This window comes from Ischnura elegans, chromosome 2, assembly GCF_921293095.1.
Source record: "Ischnura elegans chromosome 2, ioIscEleg1.1, whole genome shotgun sequence".
Lineage (NCBI taxonomy): Eukaryota > Metazoa > Arthropoda > Insecta > Odonata > Coenagrionidae > Ischnura > Ischnura elegans.
The window spans coordinates 59,394,815-59,414,306 of NC_060247.1; the positions used below are offsets into that span (position 1 = coordinate 59,394,815).

Here is a 19,492-nt window from a genome sequence, read left to right on the forward strand (position 1 = left end):
GAGAACAGGGACGAAATTTGAAATAGGAAACTAATTGAAAGGAGGACAAAGACAATCACTTTGGCACGAAACTCCCCGAAATAGGAAACAAAATAAGAGCTAAAGAGCATACGGGACGATATCACGAGTGACCACGGCCGTAAATTTCCACGCTTTCCAATTATTTGCGCCTGAACGGCCCCAATCAGGTCAGAACGTCTACCAACTTCACCCCTTAGATAAACTCATGAAGTGATAGAGTGTAACTACCAAAGTTTACTCTTGACTTTGGAAGAGTTTGCAATCCCTTCCTAAGATGATGGAAAGAGGTTAAGGATTAGGTTATCCTTGGCCACCTAGCCGAAATAGCTAGTTTCACGATGTGTGAGATTTTCCTCTTGAGGGTCAGCAGGGATGAATTCGATGAAGAAAGGGGGAGTATCCAAAAACCACCTAACGTACAGTTAATGGGTACTTAAAACCTAAATGTTAATACGCAATTACGTGTGACTGACTTTACATTTTCAAAAATTTTTACTACGAGAAAATTTCTGTTACACAGTCTTTGTAAGCATATTGGGCACTTTTTTCTCCAATTCTTAACATCCATTCGCTAAATTTTAATACAACTATTTGCATATTTTTGAGTAAGACCTAACAACCTTTGAATTAGTCGAGCACAGGGCACAGAATTGTACAGACACATAGAATGGATGCCAATGTTAACAGAGATGGTCAAAAGATTTCTTACGATTTTTCGTGGAATAGATTTAAATTTTAATTAATCAGCTCCCTATGGCGCATTCAGCACTAACTCCTGCATTCAATGCACCTATTAACTTTGATAAAAAATTCCTTAAAATATTCCCACTTGATGAGCATTATTATTGACGTCTGTAGCATATTGAATGGGTGTAAAATTAACATAATTAGCAGTAAAGATGGCAGTGGCGGCTGGTGAACTTTTATTTCGGGGGTTCAACCGGGAGGTGCGGGTTGTCTACCTTCCAACCATAGAGGGAGAATCCCAGGAAAATTTTATATTTTTAGAGCTTAAAAAACTATTTTAAAACTATTTTGATCCCAATTTGGTTGCTTTGAAAAATATTTAGTTATTTGAAAATAAGTATCTACAATTACATTTTTATGCAATTAATTTAGTTTACTATGGATTGTCGTTTTATAAAAGTTGTACCATGGAAAAGGAAAAAATAAGAATGATATTATTTTATTTAAGTTTTTGTGAATTCACTAGCATCCTACAAATGCTTGCATATTGAAATATTTTATACTTAGTTTTAATGGTAATAGAACCCCAGCATATTTTATTTGATGTACACACGATTTAGGCAATTGCAAATTCACAAATAGCTATATGAGGCAGGCTCAATGGCGTCTCCCCCCCCCCCCCCCAGATTTTTCCTCGCAGGGACATCATGAAATAAAGACGTTGCATGAAATTTGATATTTTTAAAACTCGAATCAATTCTCAAAATGACACTTTCCCATCCTCACTCTCGAAAGCTGAGCCGAGAGTTGAGATTCTTGCTGTAATCAGAATATCAAGTTGCAATTAATACTTTGGAAATTTTTTTACAATTGTATATTTTAACTAATAAAATCGTACAGCTACAGATATTCTACACAAATAAGTTACATTCATTGTTAAAATGAGACTTAAACCACACTAATTTTAATAAGAACCTTTAAGCGACTCCTGCAGTTGTTACCGTCCCTATTAAAGCTGCAAACTGACTCATTGATTGGGTGATTGATACAAATTAGCAGCCCAAACTGTGATATGTGTGGGTATATGGAATATTGGACGTAAAAGTAAAAAAAAATTCATCGGGAGGAAAAATCTGAAATCTTAAAAAAGTCGATAACTTTTCGAGATATATCGACTTGAATTAACATGGGAGCCTTATGGGACTAAAACTTTTTCACTATTATAATGTATTTCTAAGTATGTGAGGAACATGAGATTCCCTTGACATAAACTAGATTTTTTGGTTGATTTTTTGGTGTGGTTGTCATTGCGATAAATTGATATTTAGTATTTTTTATGATTTTTTGAAAGTGCCCCATGCTTTTCTTATGGCACTACGTAAAGAATTTTTTTGACCAACTTGCAATCATCACAGGACAAATTCCTTGAAACGCAAGATACTAGATTTTTTGGTTGATTTTTTGGCTATCTCGGAATTTTCATATGTCGAAACAATTCCGAGGAATAAACGATTTCGATTTTCCATTGTAGAGGTGGTCGAATTTTCAATCTTGGATTTCGGCGTTGAGACATGTGCCATATGAAAATTTGGAATCTCCAAGAAAAACCGTTAGAGGGTTCTCCGAACCCTCACGTTTGAGCTTACTTTCGCCGTATCCCTCTTGGTTAATTAATAATTAAATTCCGAAAAATGTCCTGCAAGCGAAAAATCATTGTCGCCATTTTTTTGTGGAGCATGCAATCTTGAATATCTTAGCAACCGTTTAAGCTAGAGGAATGAAATTTTCAGATAAATAATATTATTAAAATGGTCAACTTTTGCAATGATGAACATTCCGCTCGATCGATTCATGTGCGAGTTATATCGATACGAATCTCCTTGGATACGCTTTAATCGCTAATAACTTTTTTATTAATCAAGTTTTGAACATGAATGTCATACAAAATACGACTGAAAATGTCATTCATCCGACAAAAGTTAAATCAGGCGAATCGATTGATTAGACTCGAAGTTATGATCGATACAAGGTTGAATTCGATTGAGCCATTTTTTGGGCTTATTTACATAGTTACGGAAATAAAAATTTTAACAATATGTAAGGAAAAAAATGAATTATGCGCACACATAAATTATTTAGATGAATTATGTTTCCTAATGAAGATACATCGATTTGAATTTATATCTTTTTGTATTAGGCCCCCGTAAGAAATACACGCATCCCGTCTATCTACGTCACCAATATAAGAACATAGGCTAAATTTTGAAAGCGGGGATATTAGAGAAGGCAGGGATAAGGAAGTGACCATAGAAGGGATATCAATAGGATTGCGGATTTTACAGTACAGATGTCAGCAGTGTCTAAAGTACGATTCGATTGGTATAGCAAATACGCAAATTGGCATAACTTGATAAGTGTGTACGTTGGACCAATGAAACTTGGTAAACGGGTACATCTTGGTATTCCTCACGATACTCTATGGTAGTATGTTTTGTATTCAGTCTCACGTGCGATATATATCGAATCTACTTTTTCTTAAAATATATCGAATTGCTATAACATGTAGGATTTAACATTCAAGGACATAGTTTACTAGGGATTAAATAGTAGATACCCATAGACTGGATTTAAAACCAATAGCATTGCGGATTTTACAGTACAGATGTCAGTATGATCGAAAAATCGATTCGATTATTATAGCAAATACGTGAATGGGCATAACTTCAATAGATTTACCGTTGGATCAATGAAATTTGGTGATTGGGTACATATTGGTATTCCTCACGATGCCCAATGAAAATTTGTTTTATACGTAGTCTCACATTCGATATATATCGAATCTACTTTTTCTTAAAATGTATCGAATTGCTATAACATGTAGGATTTTACATCCAAGGACATAGTTTACTAGGGATTAAATATTAGATACCCATTGACTGGATTTTTAACCAATAGCCTTGCGGATTTTACAGTACAGATGTCAGTATGATCGAAAAATCGATTCGATTATTATAGCAAATACGTAAATGGGCATAACTTCAATAGATTTACCCTTGGATTAATGAAATTTGGTGATTGGGTACATATTAGTATTCCTCACGATGCCCAATGAAAATTTGTTTTGTACGTAGTCTCACATTCGATATATATCGAATCTACTTTTTCTTAAAATGTATCGAATTACTATAACATGTAGGATTTTACATCCAAGGTCATAGTTTACTAGGGATTAAATAGTAGATACCCATTGACTGGATTTTAAACCAATAGCCTTGCGGATTTTACAGTACAGATGTCAGTATGATCGAAAAATCGATTCGATTATTATAGCAAATACGTAAATGGGCATAACTTCAATAGATTTACGGTTGGATCAATGAAATTTGGTGATTGGGTACACATTGGTATTCCTCACGATGCCGAATGAAAATTTGTTTAGTACGTAGTCTCACATTCGATATATATCGAATCTACTTTTTCTTAAAATGTATCGAATTGCTAAAACATGTAGGATTTTACATCCAAGGACATAGTTAACTAAGGATTAAATAGTAGATACCCATAGACTGGATTTTAAACCTATAGGATTGCGGACTTAACGTACAGATGTAGGTATGATCGAAAAATCGATTCGATTATTATAGCAAATGCGTAAATGGGCATTACTTCAGTAGATTTACCGTTGGATCAATGAAATTTGGTGAATGGGTACATATTGGTATTCCTCACAATGCCCAATGAAAATTTGTTCTGTACGTAGTCTCACATTCAATATATATCGAATCTACTTCTTCTTAAAGTATATCGAATTGCTATAACATGTAGGATTTTACATCCACAGGCATAGTTGACCAGGTATTAAATAGTAGATACCCATAGACTGAAAATTAAACCAATGGGATTGCGGACTTTACCGTACAGATGTCAGTATGATCGAAAAATCGATTCGATTATTATAGCATATACACAAATTGGTATAACTTGAAAAGTATACCCGTTGGATCAATGAAATTTGGCGAATGTGCACATCTTGGTAATCCTCACACTGCCCAATAGAAATATGCTTTGTATGTTGTTTAACGTGCGATATATATCGAATATGCTTTTTCTTCAAATATATCGAACCGCTATAACATATAGGATTTTACATCCAAGGGCATAGTTGGCCAGGTATTGTATAGTAGATACACAGACTGAAAATTAAACCAATAGCATTGCGGATTTTACAGTACAGATGGCAGTGTAATCGCAAGATCGATTCGATTATTCTATCAAATACGCAAATTTGCAAAACTTGATTAGTTTATACGTTGGACCAATGAAATTTGGCAAATGGGTACATCTTGGTATTCCTCACAATGCCCAAATGAAACATATTTTGTGTATAGTCTCACGTTCGGTATTAATCGAATCTACTTTTTCTTAAAATATATCGTATTGCTATAACATATAGGATTTTACATCCAAGGGCATAGTTGTCCAATATAATTATGTGGAAGATAGCCATAGACTGTAAGTTAAATCAATAGCATTGCGGATTCAACAATACAAATGCCAGTATAATCGAAGAATGGATTCGATTATTATAACAATTACATAACATTGGCACAAGTTGAATAGTGTATCCGTTGGACCAATTAAATTTGGTGCTTGGTACATCTTGGTAATCCTCACAATTCCCAAAGGTAATATGTTTTGCATGTAGTCTCACGATTGATGCATATCGAATATGCTTTTTCTTAAAATATATCGAATCGTTATAACATAGGATTTTGCATGCACGTACATAGTCGACCAGGAATTTTAGTGTTGATGATCAAAGATTGGAAGGTAAATCAATCGGATTGCGTATTTTCAATGCACGTGTCAGTATACTTGATAATTCGATACGATTATGATAGCAAATATGCCAAATCTTTTTTGCAAATTGGAATATCTTGAGAATAACTATTTTTTAAGACCAAAGAAATTAGAGGAATCGTTACAATTCAGTATTTTACAAACTGCATTATGGACATTCGTTTTGCAAGTGGAATATCTTTATATATTTATCTAAAGAATCTGCGTTGTATTTTCAAGAGTGGCTTATCACAATGCTTATGAACTTTAACAGTATAAAAATAACCAAATAATCAACACTCTCTTGAAATTTTTAAAACCTTATTCCGATTATGTGTCAATGGTTAACTTAATGGATCAAAGAATCAATTATCCGTCAAATAAAATCACATTGAAAATAACAAATATTTCTAACAGTGAAAAATTTAGTTCCTTACCCTTTCAAAAAACGGCGGGGAAATTTTTGAATATTAAACCACTTATGGGCACATGACTCGAAAATATGTGACACAACTATGTTTCCACCCCCCCTAATTACCCGCTTGATGAATTCAAGCGCCCAATCGACTCGTTGTATGTTTAAACATGAAGTCCATTCTTCTCTCCTTTTTTGCGGCAAAATGGTCAATCACCTTCTCGTTAAAGTCCACTATATTGCGGGCCATCTCTTTTTCAATTGACATCATGGTAAGTGCTGTAAGCCGGTCTTCGTCCATTGTGCTTCTGAGGAAGGTTTTAATTCTTTTCAGACATGAAAAACAACGTTCTGCTTCTGCCGTTGTCATTGGTATTGTGATCAGTGCTTTTAGCAGTTTCACCGTTTCACTGAAACATTCTTCTAAATTGTTTTCAAGAAGGAATGACAACAAATGAGTGGCCTTCTCAACTTCTTTAAAATCTTCCCTGCTGTAAATAAGCTGAAGCTCGCATCTTAGTTTATTTTTGTCAAGAAAACCAAATGATTCTATTGTCGTGTTTAGGATATCATCAGGAAACCTTTTTCTATAGCCGGACATATTTTCGTTGTCAAACAAGTTTGCTGCAACTAGATGACCAGTGAATTCGAATCTGCGTTCTGCCTCTGCTGCTATAGCGTCACAAACTTCCTTGGCAGCTGCATTTCGCAATGTTTGCCAGTTTTCGACCTTATTTCTCTTTGGTCTAGGCTCTGCTGATTCATCTGCTGTGGCCAGGCTTTCCACACTCTCCCTTACTTTCTGTATTTCTCTTTTGAAAGAGGAAATTGCTTCCTTTGCCCAAACAGGGTTTATATTTTTCTTTTGCAGTGAGCTATACAAAATATCTACATGAGGCATAACCTTTGAAAAGAATTCGAGCCAGTATTTAAACTCTGGTTGCTGCAGTTTCAGTTTAAGTCCTTGAGCTTTATTCAAAGTAGAAGTCATTTTGCTTGTTTCTTCAATTTTTTCAAAGCATTCTATTAATTCTTGAATATTTTGGTGAACTACTAATACGGATCTTAAATTGTAGTTCCATCTTGTTGAAGAGCCAGAAGGAAGTCGTTTTCCAACTATTTCATCCAAAATGTCAGCTCTCTGTGAGGACTGGCTAAAAAAGGTACACACCTCTTGAAGATTTGCAAAAAATACCCTCACTTCTTTGTTTTGACTTGTTGCTTGAACCATGACCAAGTTGAGCTGGTGCGCGTAGCAATGTACGAAGTGTGCATTTGGATACTCCGCCTTGACACGTGTCTGAACACCATTGAATTGGCCACTCATTACATTTGTACCATCATAGCTTTGTGAGATAAGTTTGTTTTTGGCATCTCCTAGCACTTCCACAAGAACACGTTTTATGCAGGCGAATAATGTTTCAGCATCATGATGTTTAGGGTTTAGAAATGTCCAAAATCTCTCGATAGGCAACCCACTTTTGAGAACAGAGCGAAACACTACAACCATCTGAGCTTTAGCAGACACATCTGTAGTTTCATCAGCAATCACGGACACAAAATCTGCTGAGCGAATTTCTTCAAGAATATGTAGTTTGCAGACGTGCAGCATACAATCTAACAGGTCATTTTGAATTTCCTTGGACGTACCTTTAAAAACAGTGGCAACTTCCAGGTGTGATTTCAAAATAGTGTCTAATGTAGCTGAGAAATTCACTAATCCTTTGAAAATACCGGGGTTATTGGAGTCATCTCTTTCATTATGTCCACGCAAAGCTAGTTCAAACTCTCCACAAAACCGAATACAATCAATTATTTTTGAAAGGACATACCGATTTTTCCTGACTTGGTCGTTATTTTTCTCAACATTAAGCCTAAAAGCTTCACTGAGTTGTTGCCTTATTTCAGTACGACCTAAGATGGATAAATCCAAGCAGGCATTCTTATGATACAAAGATGTTTCATGCTTTTTTATTTTCTGGGTAAGATGACTCAAGTCTGAAACTCCAGTAGTTGTCCATGTTGTGTCCTTTCCTTTATAAAATAGAAGACACGGGAAGCAAAAGAATCTATTGGTTACTTCACATCCACAAATCCACGAATTTCTATCATACAGATGGGACTTGAATGTACGAGTGTAGTTTTTGCCTCGAGAACTTTGCTGTAGACGAATGTCCAAAGGCGGCGTCGGTCTGCCTAGTGCTTTGATTGCACATTTTTGTTCAAGAGTTAGGGCACAAAAGTTACTACTAAGTAATGATGCAACACTGTTCATCCTTGACACGTTTCGAAGCACTAAGCCCACACTATACAGTCGCTCACAATCAACTGAAATAATTTACAATCCACGATGACACATTCAGTACGGTGAAACACGTGATACTGACCAATACTGACTGACAGAGACGTAACTTAAAAATTGTAGTAAACAAATGAGTTGCAGCGATATCGTGCGCCAGCTGTTGACAGCGCTGTGCACACTTATCCGCGCGCATTAAAATCAGCTTCAAATATCGCCACTTGCGACGCTAACGAGCAACGGTATCCAGAGTCCTCTATTTATGAAGTGAGGGAGTGGTGCTGAGAATACAATATAGAGGACTCTGACGAAGAGTAATATAGAGAAAGAGTAGCGTCGAGAACAGCCATTCAGAGGACTCTGAATACCGTTGCTTGTCAGCGCCTCGAGTGGCGATTTTTGAAGCTGATTTTAATGCGCGCGGAGCGAAAACAACTCTAGCGGCGGACATGAGAAACCTCTTGTTGTGCAGTTTACGGGATTGGCAGACTCGTGAACCGTTCGGACACGTTCGGTTACTCTCGGGAGAAGTCGGTTGTCGCTGCACTGTCTTTGCAGCTCCGAGACCATGTTATTCCGCCGCAAGCCCCCCCTCCCTCCGGCAACCCCGCGCCTAAGTCAGGAGGTTCATTCTTCCTACTGAACTCAGCACAGCTGAGCACAGCAGTCGACAATTGTAGAGCCCACGCGCGGTAACTTCAGCCCTCTTTCAACAATTTTGAAACGTATTTAATGAAATTTCCAAGATAAATCTTACAATTCCGTTTCCGTTTAAGTAAATGTCAAAGCAGCAATTTATTTTGGGGGTTCACTGAACCAGTGAACCTATAGCACGAGCCGCCACTGAAAGATGGAAAGATTTACCAAATTGTCTTTCTGATGTTGCCACCTCAGCGTAGAAGAGAAAATAAATCATATACAATATAAGACCGACAATTTTTACCGTAATAATTACGATTTTAGATATTTACATCTTTCCTCGCATATATGGTTTGTTTGTCCACCTATTACCGCATTGATTCACCTAAGAACTAATCTCAAAGAAAATATATCATATTACTGTCACCCAAACACTTTTAGAAGAGAAAGCAAATCTATCAAGTTTCATGGGCAAGAGGAAAAATCGAGTAGGATCCATCATAGGAATCTGGATCATTCCGCATATCGAATCGTATTCTCACTGTGGGCGTTATATTCACGTCTTCCTCGTTTACTCCAGTTGCTAGAGGGAATTTATGTGAGCATTCACTTAGTGGTTACGCCTCATATTGGCCGCAAGTAGCTCTAAGCATCGAACGATCACCAGAGGAACAGAAGACAAATGCCTATTTCACGTTAACCGTGAGGCGACGAGCTCATGATTGGGGTCGATAATCCTCGTCACCACCTTAACCTCCACCACACAACGGTTGAGATCGCGTTTATAATGGAATCGTCATTATCATCAATAAAATGAAAATTATATAAACGGAGTTTTGCGGACGGGAGGTCGACTATTTTAGGGAAAAATATGGAATAAATTTAACAAAATGTGGATAATAATGGCATAAAACTTATTAATTATCAACCAAGCCGGTAATATACAAATGCATAAATGTAAAAGATTCCTAAGACGGTATTGAAAGTATAAATTTTGCACAGCTACGAGAATATTGGTTATGCGCCCACGATTTAAAAAAATCATGTCCATCACATGAACATGGAAGGTAAATTCAATTTCAACCGTTGATCGGCAAAGCTGAATTGCTTTGCGCAGTTATTGCTAACAGAGAAAAAATAATTCTGCCCTAGATGTTGACCAAAAATAATGTTAAGTTAATTATTTGTAACCAAGTTGGAAAGAACTAGATCAAGTAATATGCTAGTTCCTACCACCTACTCTTGATGCCCTATAGAATCAGAAATCTTAACGAAAGTGTCGTAAATCACAGTGAAAACACATGGATTAGAACAGGCATGAGGGTTTTTCATTGAATACTGAATGAAACTGAGAAATGAAATGTGAGACTGGAGGATTCGGGTAATGAAGTGGCAATGAGAGAAAACTTGCAAAAGAGAAGCATAACTCTGCGCATGTCATTCAACCGTCCAATGATGGCTCCATCAATGGGAAAGGAGTAAAATTTGAGGATACCGGAGTTCATTTGCGACGGCAAAAGCAGAAGGGAAGGAAGTTAAGTTGGGACCATTCCTTCAAGTTATGGTGTTTGGAGGAGGCGACTGACAGATTAAGTCATTTGCGCCATGAGGGAAGGGTGTGGAAGGAAGGGTGGAGAGAAACCTGGCGTTGGCATAAGCCTGCTCTTAACGAAAGATGCCACGGACACCACCGCTTAACGTCCCATCCGACGGACGGAGTGTTGCGCTTGAAATGTCCTCCACACAACATTCAAGCAGGGATCGGGCAACCTCTGAAAATTCTCTGCCACCGCCGGGATTTGAACCCGAGCCCACAGGGTGGGAAGCCAATACTTAAGCCACCATACCAACCCGATCCCAACTATTCCTTCAAATACTCTATGCTACCATGGCCTAATTGCATCGACTGAGTATATATCCATGATTTATAGCACCGTTTGTGTTAGGTAGAGTCGACGCCTATTTTTTTCCATTCTCTAGTTCAAAAAATCAATAACAGCGATGTATGGGTAACAATTGAAGGTCAATAAGACAGGTATACAATTCTCAGTTTCCCATACGTCTAGTTAACGGATCTACCGTGAGTAGTTTGGCGTCTATAGACGAGAAGTCTTTAATAATTATAATGATTTAATAACCTGTAATTGCCCCTTTCTTATCACCAAACTAATAAAAACGTCTATTCTGATTAATTTTCAGTATGATAAACGTATATTAATTAACACTACAATACAGTATTGATAGTTAGGTGAAAATAAGGATTTCGAGGCCACAGTTGCAGGATATAATTAATAGGGTTTAAAATATTCTGCCTAGAAGGAATACTTACAAAAACTAATTTCAATTACCTAAGTGGTACATTTAATACTTGTGAGGTTATAATAACCAGGAAATTACGACCGATTTGTAATAATTTAAGAATTTCAAATATTTAGCTAGTTCATTCATCGTCATATGTATGAAGACTGAGGATCGTGGATAGAATGTTACATAAAGAGCAAGGTAAAGTCTTGCCGTCACGTTGAATACAAGTTATCTGTAACATGGTTAGAACATAACCCAAAAGTAAAAGTTTAAGTATTAACTTGATGTTCAAGAAAAGCCTTAGGCTTTAAAATATAGGCACACGGGAAAAACCATCAATCTTGCTAATAATACTTCTCAAAACAAAACTCCCAGAGATTTGGGATGGTAGAATACGGAAAAATATGAAGGAAGCCGGAATACCATGAATTTAAGAAAAATTCTCATATCATTTTTGCTGCGCTCATACTTTAGTGAGAAGGGAAAATATTCTCTTAAAGCTTTCCACAGCTTTAGATTATTCTGCCTCACTACTTTCATCACTTAATCTTAAGTGATCCCACTCTCCCAAATAGCCACGGCTCCTTAACTCCGGTTAAGTTTTTCATATCGCGCATAACTTATTAAATGGTACCCATCATCATAATTGGTATTCAAGGTAATAAGGAAAAGTGGGAAAACTAACTCAATATTTTTAATGGCATAATATTAGGGAGAAAAGCGATACAGTTTTCGTCCTTAAAACCCAGGATGTGAAATGAAATGCTGCTCAGGAATCTGCCTGGAATTGAAATAAATATGAAGATTGAGGATCGTGGGTAGAGCGTTGGAGAAGGAGCAAGGAAAAGTCTTGCCGTCGCGTTGAAGGCAAGTTATCTTTAGCATGGATAGAACATTGCCCTAAAACAGGAGTTGAGGCAAATACTGGATGATCAAGAAAACATACTTAAACTTTAAAATATAGACACAAGGTGAAAAAGTATCAACAATGCTGATAAATAGTTCCATAAGATTCTTGCTATGCCAGATGTAATGCAGATAAAAATTGTTTGCCCCAAAATGAGTCAATGCAGCCAAAACCCGAAGAAAATACGGTCACACTTTTGGATTATTGAAAATTGCTAATAATACAATACGCGACAATTTATCTCACGAAAAAATTTATGTCAAGGTATTACAACAATACGCTTAGTATAGCCAACTATTTTGAGCTACTGTAATCTGCAGAGATATTTTATTTTTGATCTTCTTTAGAAATTCTTCGCCTCAAAACTGACTAGGAAGGATTTAAAATTTAGTCACGTCACATCCTATTAAGTAAAAACATATATGAACGGTACACACCCGGTGCTAGGGATTTTCAAGCGCTAAGATTTGATTAATTTTATTCCATGAATACAGAGAAAGAGACTCAAGAGGAACCGTAGTGAATTCAAGGTATATACAGAGATATTTGAATGATTTCGTTCAATGAATTATAAATGACTGAAACATGAGCTTGAATGTTACCGACAAAGACAGGTCAAAGCCTAATAAACTTTACTCGTAGTGTCAGAAGGCTAATTTCAAATTCAAACTAACTGTCCGTAAAAATGAAAAAAACTTTTAAGTTACAATAATTTATGGCACCTGAACGAAATTCAGGTATTAATGGTATCATATCTTCGTACTCAATATTGCAGACGAAAATAAATGAATGAACGTTAAACTTATTATCAGTAGCCAAAAAATACGCAGTTAAGCTAAAATTTTACTCTTTATGCGTAGGGAAATTAAAAAAGATAGACAATTAGCAAGGTATCTTTGGAATATGGTGATTGCATATTTGAGGTGATCCCTCCTACAAAACTAGGGTTGAAGATAATCAATTATCGAAGAAAAGTAAATGCCAAAAATTTCTAATTATTCATATTATTTATATAAAATTAAAGTTTTCAAAATCGTATAAAAAAACTACACAAACTTTACGCGGAAATCAAAAATATTTTTTCTCCTGCATCTACGAGAAAAATATAAACAACCTGACGAATTCCATGCGCTAGTAAGAAAACACTGGAAATTTGTTATTTCTAAAGGCTCCCTCTACAAAGGGAGCATGTAAATCATCACTTATCCGAAATTAGTCGATGGCCATAAAAGTCGATAGCACGGCGTAGCAAGGAGAAACAACTGAGGCGCGAAATTCGCCGAAATCTAAGGAACGGAAAAGACGAGAGGGAGGCGAGGATGTGGGGGTCTTAAAAACGGTGGGTTGGGACCACTCGAGAGTGAAGAGGCCCTTTGAAAGGATTGGTGGCGTACGGGTAGAGAATGCTCTGAAAGGGGAGACGGCGTTAAAATGGAGGGAGATAACGGATCTTAAGATTGCTTCGCTCGGGGGATGGGATGGGAGGAAATGGAGGGCAGGGAGGATGGGGAAAGATACACGCCACCGTTTAAGGGAAGGCCGGCTGGGTTAAGCAGTTCCTGGAGATAAAGGACTGAAAAATAAGGAGGAAAGGCTGTAAGAATTTTTTTTTTGGACAGCATTGCGACATAAAAATCATCTTATGAAACTTCTTCGTAAAACGCAAATATATCTCCTTTTATTACAAACATGACTCAACAGGAAAACACTCCACATATTATTTCAAGGATGAACGTAAGAAATCGATTATTAAATAGAATAAAATTCTTTCCCTATCCCAAAATAAATGACACTTGGTGAATTTACCCCAATTTTCTGAGACGAAACTCCAAAAACGTGCCAAATTAAAGGCGCTATATCTACTTACACCTACTTTTAGACGATTATCGCCTAAGTTTAATGAAACCTACGCTGATAGCAACGAGTTAGTTTCACAGCATGGCCTGGTAAATAGCATTTTTAGTTACGAATAACGAATCTTCAATGCTATGGGAAATTTTGAAAGCCAGACTATCCGTTCTGTCACCAAATGGACGAACGTCCATGGAACAGGCCGAGAATGTTGGAAGCTCCTAAAAGAGGTAACCTAGAAGAGTGACGGCGATACAATGACCCCAGAGTTTTTGGCTAAAGAACAAAAACGGCGAGACGCATAAAGTCCAGTTGGAAATTGCACCCAAATTTACTGAGACGAGACTCCAAAATCATGCCAAAGTCAAGACTTTACATGAACCTTCATAATGAATCAGGTTTATAGTTACCCACGCTGATAGCAACCGGCTAGTTTCGTTTCATTAGCCGCAGTATTGACCACTGAATTACATTTTTACTTTAAGTGGAGACAAATGCCTATATCTATGGAACATTTTGAAAACCTGACCATCCGCTTGACCTCCAAAAGGACGAATTTCCAAGAACCAGGCCATATGAGCCGTGGATTTTGAAAGCGCCATGAAGAGGCTACCCAGGAGACTACGATACGATGACCCCAGAATTTTTGGTTAAAGAACAAGAATGGCGAGGTAGAAGATTCAAGGGATGTGGAATATTTCCACCAATACGGAGCAGTGTCTGAATGGAAGAGAGCGAGTGGTTGTTGAGAGGGAGCAGGGATGATGGTGAAGTATGTGTTCAATTTGGGCAGAAGTCGGCCTCAGAAGTTCAGAAAGCGCTCGCGGATCCCAACTTCCCCGCCACACCCTCCTTCGATCCTTTCTCCAGCCAAGGATGTTTTTATATGTCCCGGGTGCCTTCTCTGCGAGCAATCTCTGAGGAAATATTAGAACGAGGATATCTCCATTTCTCTCCTCGCTCTCCATCTCCAGCCCTCATTTAATTTTTCGGAATGCCTCCCCTCCCATCTCCACTTCTTCAAGTGTCCCTGGCCTCCTCGTCTTCGGAGATTTCTTCATTTTCATTTCCAACTTCTTTTTCGTACTCATCATTCCCCGAGCCCTTGAGCATTTAAAATCCATCGGGGTCTATGCCCACACACCCACTACTTCCATCGATAAAACTTTGGAAAAAATTAAGCCAGTAAAACAATGCTTCCCGAATTTCATCTGCAGTATACTTTTATGTTTTCCTAAACTATTTGAAATACTTACGGCATTTATAGGATTTCGTTCAGCAAATACCTCACTCTTATCACCTCGAAGGTGACTTTTATCATTGTATATATACAATATTTTTTAATCAACAAACAATATAGCACGAATAGAACAGAGCATTAGGGATGTAATTAGGAAAAATTCTATTCAATTTTCAGTAATATAAGTTAGAGTAGATGGCTCGAAAATAAAATTGACTAGGTTAATGTCTGCTTTTTCCTCGTAATTTCATGTACAAAGAAAAGTGTATTACTCAAGCATTGACATACAAAAAAGTTGAGCTTACAGCAAAGAATTTATGTGAAAAATCTAAACAAAAAAGGATTGCACATGGGGAAACTATCTACAAGAAATATTTGAGCTACAAATTGGGTGACACTCTTATAAAAACGTTTAGGCCATTTTTAGCTTTATTTTCAGACTAAAAATATAATTTCTTTTAAAGGAATAGAATTTTATCAATTCATTTGGAATAATAGAGATTTCTACTCCTCTCAAAGACGATGAAATTGTAATGTGAACGAGGAATACTGAAGATAAAATGACGCAACTGAGGTGTGTATTCGCAGTAGCTTCTAGTAAGCATTTACTCAAAAGCCGGTGGCGTTGGATTATTTCCAGAGAGAAAAAACGAGTCGCTTACTCGCCGCCGGTGGGCTATTGTTTCCACGTTTTAATTCCGGCCACCCTAAATAGGAAACGGCGCGGCGCCTTTTGGAAACTCGCGAAAAAATACTTTGCAACTCTTGGGCGTAGAGCGTAAGAAGCGTGGGAAGAATTTTCCTCGGATTGAAATGGAGCAGCAGAAGAAAAAGGCAACACGCCATGAATTCCATGGTAAGCGAGAGAGCTATTCTCGCTCCTTGTTTTTAAATCCCCACATGGGTATTCCGCCATACGCTCCCAACTAACGCGATACATGTCAGCTGTTGCGAGCATCTCAGCACGTCGGCGCCCAATGCCCGACACCCAATAAATCGAAAGATTTTTGGTGCAACAATGTGAAATTTTTCCATGGTGGAAGTAAGTGGAAGTGGAAGTAAGTAAAGTAAGTGGAAGTGCGAAATTCACTTTTATAAATTTTTAATTTAGAATATAATAAGCATTCAAAGCTCTGGTGGTGCGATAAGAAAAATAAAAAAAAAACTTTAATTCGCGTTTCGTTTATTTCCGCTAACACTCGATTTTCTCTCCACTTGTTTCGGCAGTTTCGGTGACTACCGTGACCATTTCCGAACATGCTGCGTTTTCACATTCATTTTGGACAAGTGAGGTAGCTGTAGGGATATACGGAGAAATATTGCAATAAGATCAAAATGTCAATTGCGATATGTCTTTCCTAATGACTCACTATGAAAAATTATCAAGCATAGACGCACTACCTGCCTCTTCCTTCCTCTAGATTATGAAGTTGAAAATGGAAACAAAGAAACAATGAAAGGCCTATCTATAGCCGTTTTTTCTTTTTTATTTAAAAAAAATAACCTTGAGATCAATGGAAAAAACATTTTTGAATCTAGAAGGAATATATTTCATGATGTTTATTCTGAGAAGCTGTACGGTTAAGGAAGGTTTCCTGAGAAGGAGGTATGCTCAAGGCCGGCTCATTTCGGGGTGGGTTTAAAACATCAAGGCCATTCTCCTTACCTATTAGATTAACAATGTTGAGATTATTTGAGTATCCATTCGCAACAGGAGTGAGTAATAGAAGAATCTCGCATAATATTAAATTCAGCTGAATCTGGGGAGGCCAAATTTTGTGAATTGCTCTCTGTAACTATAAATAATGGATAACGTCAAGGGAAAAACTTTTGTCCCCAATTTAGGATAGAGCGACTTCGGAAATATTTTCTTTTCCTGGATAATACGAAAGCACCACAAAACAAACTGACATTTGGTTACAAATGGAACTAGCGAGCCACTCTAGAGCAATGTATACTTAAAATATAATGTATGATCAATGTCAAGTACGGTATTTTAGCATTCAAGTTCGTTATTAGAACACTTCCCTCGATCGGCATCACATTTTGCGGGAGACGGCTTTGAGGAGGCACAGGCGCGAATGGGCGTGACATAAAACTCCGAAAGAGACTGGAAACGGTCCTGGGGAAAATAAACGGGAACGCACGAAGGAAAACGGCTTTTTATTTCTTTCCCGAGTGAGTTTGAACGTGGAGGCAAAGTTTTCGAGGGGGTAGAGAAAAAAGGGTCCGAAATCAGCTTGACGCTTACGCATTTCTCTATATCTCATTTAACTTTTTAATTTATCCTCGGCACGTTTTCTGCGGACCCAACCCTCGCAAAACATTTCAGTTCTAACACCACCACCCGCCCTTGAGAGAAATCGATGGAAACAAAGCTATGACCATTTTTCTCTCCATACAGAAGGCATTTTGGCATCAAAAATTAAATTGGACGAGAATCCTCCAGGGGGGATCAAAAGATAATTCGAACGCACAACAAAACATCTGAAATGTTGGTTCAAATGGAACTAGCGGAGTCACTCTAGTGTAATTCATTATTTAATTATAATTTATGGTCAACTGTTTTCACCGCTTTCAGATAATGAAATCATTCGGGTACTTGCTACACGGTGTTGAAGTACCTTCGAAAAATTGCTTTAAAAGTACTTGATCATTCATGGCATGAATTGTAGCCTTTTTTAGACGAGATCTGAAATCTCATACTAACAACTCATATCTCTCTGAGCGAATTTTAACCAGGAATTCTAACGAATTATTTTTTAAGCCACAGGGCTTTCTCCCAGTAACCTTCCAAAATCCAACTTTAGTCCTCAATCTCATTCCTAATTCCCCCTCCTCTAGTTCAGTGTGTAAGTGCGTGCGATTGGTGGTATCGGTATTTTTTAAGCTCTTGGAAATGAAGATATTGCGTTGAAACAGAAAGCGGACAATGAAAACTACGTGAAAAAGTACAATATGAAAATATTCCTACTCGTGGTAAATGTCAATACATTTTTCCTGATTCCTCCTTACACTGGTTTAGGGGCAGGTACGAAAAATGGTTGGCTTCGATGTTTTTTAAGCTGTTGGAAGTGAGGATAATGCTTTTAAATCGGTAAATAACAATGAAAGTAGTGTGGAACAGTACAAAATTGAATCACATTTTATTCATATCAACCCTCATAGAGCCAAAGAATTGGATGGTTATAGCGATAAGCGCCATCGTGAATTTAAGGATTTTGTAGCACTTTGTAAGAAACACAATATGAAATTACTATGTTAGGTATCATTATTATCTTTTTTCATTTTACTATTTACAATTATTTGTTGATTATATTGTTCTAACTCATTAGATGACGGCTACAACAGAATGTATTATGATTTTAAATCTGGTCTGAGCCCGAGCCTATATATCGGCTCGTAGTCACTTAGAGGGTTAAATCAAATGAACTTTTCCTAATTCCCCCCTCCACCAGTTCAGGGCATAGGTGCGTGATATTGCTGGCTTTGGTGTTTTTTAAGCTCTTGTGAATCAGGATATTGCAATGAAATCGAAAGAAGATAACGGAATAGTACAAAATAGAATCATTTTCTTACTCATATTAAATCAAATAAATTTTTTTGCTCAATCGATGGGGTGGAAAAAAGGAAGATTCAAATCAGATTGACGCTAAGAATCTCTGTATATCTTATTGATTTAACTTTTTAATTCGTCTGCAGCACGCTTTCTCCCGACCCCGCCCACGCGAATCGTTTCTATTTACCACCACCCTCTCTCCACCCCACATAACGCCATCTCTCAATCCCGAAAATACTTCCCCTTTGCCAATTCTGATTTCATACTTTTTTTTCTCTCCCTGAAAAACTCCGCCCATCTCCACCATTCCCGGAGCGCAAGTTATATGGGATTCGCTGCGAATTCCATAACTTTGATGTAGTGCAGGGCTGTGGGAGTGAAAGGAGGTGTGCCCTGGGTGGGAGCCCAAGGGGTATAGCAAGGAGTGGAGTGGGGTAGGTAGGGCAGAAAGGGGTTGGGGGTTGGGAAGAGGTGAGAGGGTGGAAAAGGAATTCCCCATCGGCTTACGCGGGGAGGAGAAAAATAAAAACTCAGTCGAAAATTCTTTTGGCACCCCCTCGCGAGTTGTTGCGAAGCGTCGGGCGCGCGGGCTCTTTTTGGGGTTAGGTTTATGCACCTTTTCATTTGCGGAGACATTTTTTTTTTTTTCCTCCTCCTCTTCCTCTTGCTCGCTCTAATATGGAAATGGCTGCTTTCGGATATTTCGAATACCTTGAGAGGCCCAAAAACCA

At 37.6% G+C, this 19,492-nt stretch overlaps 1 protein-coding gene across 1 annotated transcript in view; it reads right to left on the reverse strand.

Annotated features, from left to right (window-relative positions):
* Nucleotides 1-1,461: 1,461 nt before the first annotated feature.
* LOC124174245 (zinc finger MYM-type protein 1-like) overlaps nt 1,462-19,492 on the reverse strand; it is a 51,364-nt gene continuing 33,333 nt past the window's right edge. Inside the window, exons 2-3 of the mRNA XM_046553337.1 lie at nt 7,134-7,876; nt 1,462-1,527 (exon numbers count right to left, since the gene is read on the reverse strand). Coding sequence (XP_046409293.1) covers nt 1,462-1,527; nt 7,134-7,876 — 809 coding nt within the window. The remainder of the gene's footprint in view (nt 1,528-7,133; nt 7,877-19,492) is intronic.